Below are 12,375 nucleotides of genomic sequence, written 5' to 3'. Positions count from 1 at the left end.
ATAACTACGTTTATAACCAGTTTAAGGGGAAATAGTACTATAATTAAGTTAGGATCCTCAGTGATTCATGATTACTGTTCATAAAGCTCTCTTACCTTCTTCTTTGAAAACCACATAAATGTAGCAGGACTGTGATAAAGCTTTATGGAGTACTCTTTCCCCTTACAAAATGGGTTTTGGGTGATCCTACTTCATGCTTATTAGAATATTTCCTGTAAAGATAGAGGTATAATTTTTCCATTTTGGTGTTGTTTGGAGGCTCCTTTTTTTTCTTTTTTTTCTTTACACCCCCCCCCCCCCCCCCCTTATTTGTGATAATCTCTCTGTGTGCTCAAGGTGAATGTTTTGCTGTTTTCAGAGTGCTGTAAACAAAGCAGTAAATATTATGTTATCAGTAGCCAAAAATATCCCCCTGTGGAAATTTGCTTGCTTACATCACAAACAGCAGCAGGTGAGTATTTTGTTTTAATTATTTTAAAATTTTAGTATTTTGATTAACATTTCTTGATCTCATATGTTCTGTACCAATACTTGTAATCTGGTGGATCTTCCTGTTAAGTGAAAGCCTGGTTTTTAATCTCTATACCAAGTAATTGAACATAAGAGCAATAATTCATAAACCTTATGTTTGGTGGTTTTTAATATTAAAACCAAAAATTGCTTTAATAAAAATCTTTTAAAAATACTGTTTATGTATGATGATGATAATGATATTGTAGAGAATGTATGAGAATTATCCATGGGTACTACTAGCTGAGTATAAATTATTACCAGTCTTCCCAGGCAAAAACTTTATTTTAAGTTAAACTTTCAGGCTGCCTACAGCACCTATAATGGTACAGTAAATACAATATAAATATTTTAACTGGCATCAAAATGAACACTAAAACCTTGGGAAGTTCTGAGGTATAGATAGAAACTGAAATTTTTTTATGGTAATCAAATGACCTTAATTCTTTCCTCTGGTAATGAAATACAGATCTATGTAGATCTGTGCTGAAAAGTGTCTTTGTAAAAATATCTTCCTATTCTGTCGATCTGACATGAAAAACAGATCAGCTAATTTTAATGAAAAAACCCCTGTTTAAGTCCTGAAAATAAATAATAAAAAAAACAAACTAGGAAAGAGTGGGTTGAATTCAGTTTCCTCAAGCAGAATTGCTTGCTTATTTCCAAGCAGCAAACCCTTCACTGCCTCCAGGACTTTTTGTGGCCAAGAATGGGCATAGACTAAAATTCTACACTAAAGAAAGCAGGAAGACCTGAGCAGTTGTGTAGGAGCAGGAAACAACACAGTTGTATATGACGCATATTTGACAGATGTCATTCAGAGACGATTATTATAGAGCTTCACATGGCAATTTTTATATAAAATCAGCTTTAACACTAGAACTATAGTTCTGTAAAAATCCAAGCTATGAACAGGGAGTCTCCTTGTGGATGCTTTCTCTGCACTTTCTATCTGTTCTTAGAAGCACTTATTTTGTGTGCATTATTGGGCATTCCATAATGAAAAAAATAAACAAAGCTACTGGACATAATTTTTTTCTTGTTTAATTTATGCCAGGTTGAACAAGCTGTTGCTGTAGAGCTAGGTGATGAGAGCAAACTCACCAGGGTGGTGGCACTGAAACCTTTAGACAAGCAGATCATTGAGCATAAGGATGTGAACAAAGTGGTGATCCAACTAAATACAATTATTTCGTCTCTTAAAACTGAAGTTTCGGATCTTCTGAACAGCTTTTCTGAATTTTCAGGCATTTGGAACAAGGTTAGATACATATTTAATAAAATATGTTGCTATATAGTGAAATCTTCTAAATAAACTGGTTTGGGTTGCATAAGGAGACTGTGTGCTCAGTAAGAAGCATTGGTTTCATGATAGAATCCATATACCCATAATACCTCCTCTGTCTACTCTTGTGTTGACCAGAACTTCTCATTCTTTACCAATTAAACCATCTGAGGAAGAAAGCAGAAGAACAAAAAAGAATGTTGGAGCATAAACAAGCTTATGCTCTCATATGCTTATGAATCTTTCTGACAGCATCTTGTCTCCATAGATTATAAAAAAGAATAATTTAGCAGAATCTCTGAGAAATTGCAGACTACAGAACTGTTCTTGAATATTAAACTGACTAGTTCTTCTTCATCAACCACTGCTGAAAGCAGCTTTTCTATTTTTTCACAAAAATGATAAACTAAATCTAGGAAATCTTTCCAGTAATAAGGATTCCAAAACAGAAGAGAATCTGGGCTGATGGAGTTGTCTTCATTAGGAAGTGGGTCCAGTGACATAAATGGTAAAGCTCTGAGGAATGTTTTGGCAGGAGATACTTCGTGAAATATAACCTTGTGTACATTCTGACTAGTGAAACTCAACTCTGGTAAGACAACTACTGGTCTTACTTATCAAAGGTGCTTTGGTCAGTCTGAGAAACAAGCAACCAAAACAGGAGTAATCTTACCTTTGTAACTGCTCACTATTTTTAACTTCCCCTTCCTAAACCAACTCATAGGTGACCACGTTCCCACAGTTAGAGTTCAGGCTAAGACAGGGCATTTTCACCTCTTCATGGCTTCTGGGGTTCCAAATCTTAATGCTTAGTTACCTCAGTCTTTGGAGATATTGTTTGAGCTAACCACATGTTAATGGGATGTCATTTCACCCAGACAAGGCACAGTCAGCCTGGATGTTGCAATAGCATGATAATGTTTCCTGTTTACTAAAATCTTCTAAAATAGTCAACTAATCTGCTCCTTAACCTTAAAATTCCTTAAGAGTTGGCACTGTTTCTCCCATCTTTATAATTTCTGTAGGACCACTGGGAACTGTCGCTGGTAACTCATTATTGGCCAGAGAACCCAGAACAGCTTCTCAGGGACCTCGCAGTGTAGACTGTAGGTGAATGTCATTGAACTGGGTGAAGATCATTTGTCTGTAATTGAATCAAGAATCTAACACATTTATTGAGCTGGTGACACTGAAGTTCTCACCTCTGCAGAGACTGGCCTACCTTATGAAAAGGAAGGATGCTCAGTGCTCTATTGCCTTTAAACAAGCTTCAACAAGCTAAATGCCCCCTCTTCCCTTAGATCCATCCTTCCCTGCCAAACTGTGCTTGCTCCAAATGGCCCGGCCACTTGTAGGTAGAAACTGCAGTTAAATATACTGTTTCAGGAAGAGTGAAGGTGGCTGGATACAATCACTACCATTTCAATACCTTTTAGAGCATGTGAACTGCTTTTGGGGGTTTGCAGGCAGAAGAGAGACTGGGAGGAAGTATTTCCAGCAAAGTTTTAGCAACTACATTGTAAATTTTGTAGTAATATTTGGATGCATAGGGGATATCCTGATCTGTGTTGGTTTTTGAGTTACAGATAGATTTCAAGTGCTTTAAAGAGTACTGTACAAAGAGTAAGAGACCGGAAAAGCAGTTCAAGTTAAACAATTTGATCTTAATGCTTTTATCTTAAGCTCTTTTAGAGAGGGATCATTTGTGTTTGCACAGTACCTCAGGCAACTGGGTCCCCTGTAGGTTATTGTAAAACCAATGCTAAATGATAATTAAAATAAACTTCTTTTATATAGGATCCAGAGGAAAAAGTGAGGGAATTTATAGATACTAAACCAACAATGGCTGAATTCCAAACTCAAATCAGATACTTTTCTGTAAGTATTATATCTTCAATAAAAATTAACTGTTCAGAGAAATTGTAGTGAAATTAAAAGCTGAACACTTGTGTTTGTCTCAGCAATTAGAAATGCAAATCAGAGAACTGCCAAATCACTGTGTACTGGAATCAGTGGATATTGCAACAGAGTCATTGAAAATAGCCTTAATTCAGGAATGCCGCTCAAGACAAAGAACATTTGGATTAGCTTTGAATAAAAAGTCTGCCACAGACATGGATGAAATTTATTCATTTATTGAAAATGTTAGCAAGAGATTAAGCAGACCTATCCATGACCTTGATGATGTACGGGGAGCAATGGAAGCACTAAAGGAAATTCGAGAGAATGAGATTAAAATTGACCTGACAGTTGGACCTATAGAAGAATCTTACTCTGTGCTTCATAAATACAATCTGCTCTTTCAAGATGGAAATACAGAAAGGGTTGATGGATTGGCTTATGCCTGGAAGAACCTAAATGCACAGGTATCATAGCTGTGTTATTTCTCAAATCATATATATAGCAAAGTCATTGTCAGCCTTTTTAATGTTGAAATGCTAGAACAAAACTATTTTCTTACTTAAAACTTTGTGCTTTTTTTTCCTGCCTCTTTTCTGCCTGTTTTGTCTCTTTGTCTGCATGTAGGCACTGCAGGTTGAGGACTTGTTGCTGAAGGTACAGCCAGACATGAAAACGGATTTACTGAGTGGTGTCCAAAAATTCCAGATTGATGCTGCAGAATTTTACAAAGATTATGATGAAAAGTAGGTGACCTGTGGTGCAATACAATTATGCTTCATTAGTGATTGCTCAAAAATGGTGTATCTAAAGGTCTTCAGAAAATAAACACAGCACAGCCTTAATGTATATATGACAGTTGATAAAAAAGCCTAATTTCAGAATAATATGAGACGGGCAGATACTCTTACTGCCACAGATTCTTTCCCATAATTTCAATGCTAGGGTCAGTGAAATTCCAGAAGAGTTAATAGGTTGGGGGAAAAAAAATATCAAATTCTCAGTGCAGATCCAAATTTAAAGTTTTTTGGCATGTTCTAAACTCAACAAAGCACTTAAGTGGATATTTTATGTAAGTAGTGCCTTGGTTGTGAGTGGAGATTCCAGTTCAGGGTATTTCTAAGTTTACTGGTCTTACTTAGTCTTACTTCTAAGCTTTGGCTTTTTTTTTTTTTTTTTTTTTAATTTAAATTTGGGGTATATGTGCTTCATTGGACACTTCTACATTAGCAACAAAGAAGGAAAGACAGAATATGGTTAGCTGTCATTCATTATGGTTCTAGGACAATACATGTACAGTGTTTGTTTTTTGGCAATGAAGTTCATGTCAGCACCTGACCGTAGGCGTGCACTGCACACCTATAGCCCGTGGGCAGTGTGAAGCAGCTTTATGTACAGCCTCTGCAGGCTGCCTTGCTATTATGAACAGAATTCAGTGAATGCATAGAGTACAGACTGCTGGAGGGCCTTGGGGAGTATATACTCTTCTCCTAGGGCAGGTGCTTTGCACTGGTGTTACAAACAAGGTGGTCCAAATGGTAACCTGGTGTTTGGCTTCCCAGGCAGCTCTGCTGGGAAGCCTCAGCAGAGGCTGACACCCCTTCCTGTGGGATTTGCTTTAAAGCTGAGGCTTCACTGCTTGGCCCCCTGACCTGACCTACAGCTCCAGCTCTGTTGCAGCCATGCCCGTGCCTGGGCATGGACCCTACAGAGCTGAACCTGGATTCCAACGCACAGGCTCACTTCTCATCCTGATCTCAGAACAGCCTGGTGACCACTGGACTGTGTCTCATCCTGGTTACCTTCCCTAGACCTGCTCCTGACCCTGACTTGCTGACTCCTCATCCCTGCTTGACCTTGGTCCCATGTAATTATTGTGGACTCGTCTAAAGATCTGGACTCTCATTTGAACCTGACTACCATCCCCAGGCCTGCTCTGCTCTCCTTGCTCAGGTACTATGGGACCAGGTCCTGGCTGCATCTGCTGGCTTTGTTACTGCTTTCATCTCCATTTTCCTTGCCAAGAAGCCAGGCTGCACTGCTCTCTGATGCCCATGTGCCTGTATTTCTTCTAGAACTAACTATGGCACAACAGAAGACAACATACTTACATTTCTCCTCGCAAAATACTATGATGCAGCCAAGAACTGGTCCCAGGCATGAGAGCTGGGGATTACACCCAGTCCTCCAGCTGAGATGTACTCATTAGGGCAAAATTGTATTTTTTTTCTGTTATTTCTCTGAGTGCTTAATTATGATTCTAGTATCAGCTACCACAGTTTTCACCCCTGAATTATATACCTGCTGTCTTTCCATTTTTAAGAATATAAATGAAAATAATCATTAAAATGTATTTTACAGAAGAAATGGAAAATAACAAAGACAAAACATTTGTAGATCTTTTTAGCTGTTTGTAATATGTTTGGTAACCCAGATGAATTTTATTATTAGAAAGTAAATTGGGTTTTCTTTCAGGAACTACTCAATATGTAATGTTGGGACACAATATACTTTGCATTTTCTCTTTTAGTGTCTTTTGTGAAAATTTCTAGAAAAAATGTTAGAAAATATTAAATACTGTTTAGTAAGTAAGGTCTGGGTTCTGTTGTGCTGCTTTGTGAAACCTGTATGGTTGATACTTGCACTGAATTTGTTTTATTTTTTACAGGGGCCCCAGTGAGGAGAATGTTCCTCCCCATGAAGCAAGTGACAGATTACAGATCTTTCAAGCCAAATTTGATGAACTATGGAGGAAGTATATCTCTCTTTCTGGTGGGGAAGAATTATTTGGTCTTCCTATCACAGGTAGTTTCTCAGGGGTATGGATACCTGGTCTAGGCTATTAAATTTTTCTTGTGGGTCCTGCTAAATGCATTCAGTGCTGGATTCATTGTAGAAAAACTCCTTGCAGTAAATTATCATTGTCTTTCCTATGAAAAGCAGCTGTGTGAAACTGGCTCTCAGTCTGCACATATATAAACATCAGATGGAAAAATATTGCACTGTTCCGTGTATCTCAGGGTCTAGCTGCTTAGCTCTCTTGCTCTTTCTGTTCAGAGCTAAGTGCATCTCCTGTCTGTATTCTTCCATATCCAAATTTGGGAAACATGCTGCTGAGGTACTGCAGTTGTCCCTGCTCCAGATATATAATGAATTCCCTTGGGCTGTGCAACTGATCTGTAATATCCTTATGTCTCCTGCTCAGACACGCTTCAAGTTTGGAAGACTGTGGTGTGAATTAAAGTTACAGCAGAATGTATGATAAGCACTTTAATTTGTACATACTAAATTCAGTATATTTTCCTGTCTGAAGACATATGCAATAATCATGATATATTTAACTAGGAATTCCCAAAGATATGAGAGAAGCTGAATAAACCATTTCCGTTAAGGAGGTCCATTTTAAATACTTGTATTGTGTAATATATACTGTATATTTTTATTTTGAAAGCACACCCCCCATCCCCAAACCCTGCCTCTTAAGTAAATAGTGCGAACTGAGATAGGGGATATTTTAGTTCTTGTCTAAAACTATAGTGCATTCCTTTGCCATTTCAGCTACTTTTTTAACATTATCTCCCTAACAGAGAGAGGTGCAGCACCGCCCTAATATGACTATGTCTATCATTACAGAAGAATATTTATTAAAAAAACAGCAATATAAACAATTACTATGCATCTAAATCTGATGTTCTTTGATAATGTAACTGAAAAGTTTGTCTTACCAGACACTATGTAAAAGACTGCATGTCTGTTTTCATACATTTATTAAATACCAATTTTAGAAATACATGGATTTTTATGCTCATGAATACAGTTGTACCTAATTAACATTCACAAATCTCTTATTTTAAAATTTGAAACAGAGTATCCTGAACTGCACAAAATTAAACGTGAGCTTTCATTGCTTCAGAAACTTTACAGTCTTTATAATTCAGTTACTGCTAGTATCGACGGATACAATGAAATACTTTGGAATGATTTAAATATTGAAAAAATTAACAGTGAACTTTTGGATTTTCAAAACAAGTAAGTTATTATTTATTGAAGTGCATACAGTTTTTATTTCTCAGCTTTCTTTGTTATTTAGCTTGTGAAAATTGCTCTGAAGGGCAAAAATCTGTTGGTTTATTTCAAGCTTAGGCTTGCTTAAGTGCTCAGCACAGCTGCACTAGTTGCAGACTATGGTGCAGTATGCAGCTAGTGCATGACCTTACTTAGCTCCGTCTGCAAGTCACTTTAGGCTTGTTGGGATATACCAACATGGTAGGTTGTAGCTTACTTAATAAATAAGGTGCGTAAACCTGTGGCAAGGTAGTTGTAAGTATAAATAACTTTCATAGCTGTTCTTCATATATTACCTTCTCAGTGGTTTAGTTTACAGCTAATCAATTGTTAGTCCGTGATGTTAGACAGAATTTTGAAGTTACTGTCTACTTCTGTGCATTTTTATGTATTGAAATTGTTATTTCAAGAAGGGTAGGTAGCCACACTAAATTCTGAGGGGTTATTTATGAGGTTTGAGAGGAATAATGTTTTCCACATTACATGCAAAATAACTGTTAGGTGAAACCATGCTTTGCTGAAGTCAGAGGAATTTTTCTACTGTGTTGGTAAAAATGCACCTTTGGTTTTTGAACAGCCATGGCTGGGTCTGCAAGACTTCCCTGACCCAGCTTGTTACTTCTGTCAGAGGGAGTGGCTCATGAACCAACAGGGTTTGGATTGTTTCCCCTTTGCCAGCTTTCTTTGAATTCTGATTCCTGGCAGTGGAGAATGGACAGAATTGCTAGAAAAGGGGAATTTTGTTACATGCAAACGTGGAGAGTCTATATGCAGGTCTTAAGTTTTCTGTGCCTCCATTCCTTTAGAGTAGTTATCTGTACCAGTCTATGTTTTAATCTTAATGGGAATTACAGAATATACATGGGAACCAAATTACATGCGGAAGTATGAAAATAAATGTGCAATATTTTTATCCTGTGCATATCTATTGGAAAAAAGATGTGAACTGTCTCTCTGTTTTCTTTTATCTTTTATTACTTTTGTACAAGCATTTTCTTCATCTCTTTACACAGTGAGTCTGATCACCTTCTCAGTGAGTTCTGTTGAGACAAGTTCATACTCAATATAAAGAGCTTTCTCTTTCGCAGAGCATCTCTTCTGGAACAACTAGTGTGTGTGTGTGTCTCTGCTTCACCAGTAGTTCTGATCAGCTTTTGGTTTTGAATTCTCCAGTGCGACCTGAGAGAGATTTCACTTACATTTTGGTGTTATTCAAGAGATTGAGATCAAATCTGTGTTTTTCATCTAATCCCAAATCTTTGAAAAGCGTAGGAAAAGTTACGTTTGCTCAGGCTTTTTAGTCATATGGTATTTTGAGTGTGTCACCATTTTAGCAGGGTCCATTTCTGTACACACTGAAGGAGTGGGATGGAGGTTTTCTTCTTTTTCTTGAGAAACTGAGTGAACTGTCTTCTAGTCATTAATTTGAAAAAAACCCCTCATTTTTTTTAAATAATAATAATAGTAGTAGTAAAAATTAATGTATGTGAAATATACATACTTCTGCATTTGGACAATATCTGTAAGGCTTGATCTCATTTCAATAGAATTCTGGAATCTGCATCATCATTTTTCTGTAGTTAATTATATTTTACAGGTTGGTAGAACTCTCTTTATGCTTCCTTCTACTGGAACTCTGAAGGAAGCCATTGCATGACAACAGTTTTGAAAGTTATGTGTTTCTCTTTTTACTTCACATGTGACTTTTTTTTCCTCTTGAGTGTTGAGCTATATTTAGAGGAAGGTGACCACCAATAGGCAGTAAATATTTTTTGTAATACAAGTCTAACCCAGTACTATCCTTCCTTTGACAGGCTTGCCAGCATTATTACATCAAGCTATACTCTTTAAAGCTGGAGAAATTTAAACAGTGTACAGGGGGTGCCCACAGAAATAACTAAGATGATATGCTGTGTTATGAAAGAAGCAGGAACACTGGAAATGCAATTAGTGTTTTAGTGTAATTACAAAGATATGAATAGTTCTTTACTGTAATGTTCTTTTTTGCTACCACTTTTAAAAATAGTAATATAATAGAAAATCTAGGATTGTGAAAAGAAGAATCAGAAAAATAACTATACGTGAAAATAAATCCATTTAAAATGAGATTAAAAGGATAAATATTTAGAGAAAGCGCTTGTGGTAGGGAGCATTATAGAAGTTTGTAGTAACAGCTAGAGCGCAGTTTCCCTTTGTATTTTACTGTATTATAGTGTAAAGAGAATGTCCAGTAAATTTAAGAAGGAAATTTAAACCTGAACAATGGAGTAGTTTTTTAACATAGCGTGTAACTCATGGAACTTGCTGTTAGAAGATATTACTGAGACCAAGGCAAAGAAAAAAGGTATCTGTATAAAAAATTCAGCAGTTTTCATTACCAAGCTAAGAGATCCCATTTCCAATTGCCAACCTAAGACAAAGTTTGTAAGAATGTTACTTGTTGTGCCTCAGCATAGAAGTAGCCAGGAACTGCCTCTTAAAGCCTTGTTGATACATGGCAGAGTATAATTTTCCATTCTGCAATGTTTTCACTAGCATATTTAATACTATCTATTGTTGGATTCAACATGAAAGACTACAGTGATTGTTGTAGTGCCATGACAGTATGCATATGTTCATCTACCTCTTAGCAGCAAGCAGTGAAGAATTCACACATGCTCCAGCATTGTGTGACAGATCTGTCTGATTCTGAGCTGTGAAAAATGGAGAACTTTGAAGAAATTTTTCATTATGGGTTGGTTTTATGCAGCTTTTTATTTCTGCCATTGAGCTGTAAAAGAACTGCTGTCAGTCTTTGGTCCATAGCTTTGGCAGATGAAAATTTGCATGACTTGTTAGAAGCAAGTGGAGCTGTGACAATTCACAGTACAAGAGGTTCTTCATTTTCAAATTTTTTTCATCTTGAAATTGTGCGTAAAGGAAGATTTTTCTTTAAATGTCTTTTGTACAAACTAGGAATAAGATAAGACTTGTATGATTGAAACAGAAGTATTTTTCTGTTTGCAAGCAGGTCAGTTTTTGTTTAGGATGTACTTTATTTTGCTTGAAAAAATATATGTTGTTTAATACTTTTTCCCCTTCATAAAATTGGGTGAATTTTCAAATTTTTAATAAAACAATGACACTGCAAAAGCTTAGGTTCAGACATAGGTTTGCACATGAAATTAACCTCCTTTAATTCAAACTGAAAGAGAAACCAAGTCATTCTAGTGTGATTTTTACTGTCTTTAGCAGTGTTTCATGCCTGCAGTCAGAAATAATCAGCTATATATTGTTGCCAGCTTGCAACTGGATTTTTATTTACGGTCTACCAGTCTACTGGTTGAAAAATGGGAATATATTGTACTATTAAATGGTGGATTGTGATTATTAAGAATAAATATTTCTTCTTTTTTGTGCTTTTTAAAGAATCCGTAAGTTACCGAAAGCGTTGAAGGAATGGCAAGCTTTTCAAGACCTAAAAAAAAAAATTGATGACTTCACAGAGAGCTGTCCTTTGCTTGAAATGATGGCAAACAAAGTATGTTCAGCATAATAATTTGGAGAGAAGATTAACTTGAAAAACTATTGAAGACTCTGTTGTATGACTATAAGATGCTTTCCATAATTCTTTTTTGTAGATAAAAGCAGCTATAGATTCATGGCAAAAATCTAATTAGGCTTAGTTACAGAAAAGTAAAAAAAATACTTCATAATGTGATTAGAAGGACTATTAATGCTTTCAATGGAATGGAAATCAAGACTCTTCTATTTGTTTAACAGATGCAGTGCAAAAGTATGTGATCATTCTAGTCCTAAGAATAATACATTTTTAAAAAATCTTCCCTAATTCCTATGAACTTTTCTAGGCTATGATGTCACGACACTGGGAAAGAATTGCACAAGTAACTGGGCATCACTTTGATGTTGATTCTGAAAATTTCTCTTTGAAAAACATAATGGATGCCCCTGTATTAAAATATAAAGAAGATATTGAGGTACATGTACTTTTCTGTTCATTTTTAATAAATAACTTGTGATCCGGGGCTCTGTGCTTTTGAAGTCCTGTTTCTAGGCAGCTTTGTAACATTAAAAAATTTGGCTTTAGTTGGAGAATTCTTTTGAAGAATGGAGTCTGGTAGCTGGTATTAGCAGTGATGGTTAGTTTATTTCCTTTTTATTCTGGAGAAGGATTAAATGGATAGATGGTATTACACTAATCCTTCCATAGAAGGAATTCTGTTGTTTTAAGAGTAGTGTGATTCTGTCATGCTTCTGGTTTAGGGTCTGCCTACTCGTAATTTTTTTCTTCCTTCTAAATGTCTTATCAGAGAGAAAAAATAGTTGATGTAAGTCTGATCCTGTTAAGTGGTCAAAATCCTTGGAACACAGTAGAAGTGGAGGATATAGGCTTAAAGTAGAACAAGGTTCTTTTGTTTTTCAAAAGTTACTCTTCACAAGAGCACAGAAAGATGAGAAGGCTTATGTAATGTGCACAAGCTACAAAGCTATTGCCCCCTCTGTTTGGGGGGCAGTAATTGTCTAGTGAGTACATTAACTTTATGCTCATTACCTTTTGCAAGAACAAAGTGTAGCTAAAAATAAAGAAGGGAAACCCCAACAGTTTCTAATTTCAG

The 12,375-nt window shown here is 36.3% G+C and overlaps 1 protein-coding gene across 1 annotated transcript in view; it reads left to right on the top strand.

The window, feature by feature from the left end:
- LOC142028869 (dynein axonemal heavy chain 5-like) overlaps positions 1-12,375 on the top strand; it is a 170,223-nt gene that overhangs the window by 35,357 nt on the left and 122,491 nt on the right. Inside the window, exons 26-34 of the mRNA XM_075022779.1 lie at positions 359-451; positions 1,568-1,771; positions 3,593-3,673; positions 3,757-4,161; positions 4,322-4,440; positions 6,363-6,499; positions 7,561-7,723; positions 11,168-11,279; positions 11,608-11,736. Of these exons, the coding sequence (XP_074878880.1) occupies positions 359-451; positions 1,568-1,771; positions 3,593-3,673; positions 3,757-4,161; positions 4,322-4,440; positions 6,363-6,499; positions 7,561-7,723; positions 11,168-11,279; positions 11,608-11,736 (1,443 nt within the window). The remainder of the gene's footprint in view (positions 1-358; positions 452-1,567; positions 1,772-3,592; positions 3,674-3,756; positions 4,162-4,321; positions 4,441-6,362; positions 6,500-7,560; positions 7,724-11,167; positions 11,280-11,607; positions 11,737-12,375) is intronic.

This window comes from Buteo buteo, chromosome 3 (genome assembly GCF_964188355.1).
Source record: "Buteo buteo chromosome 3, bButBut1.hap1.1, whole genome shotgun sequence".
NCBI classification, from domain to species: domain Eukaryota; kingdom Metazoa; phylum Chordata; class Aves; order Accipitriformes; family Accipitridae; genus Buteo; species Buteo buteo.
The sequence above is the reverse complement of the archived record's forward strand: the minus strand, read 5'-3'. Positions and strand labels throughout refer to the sequence as shown.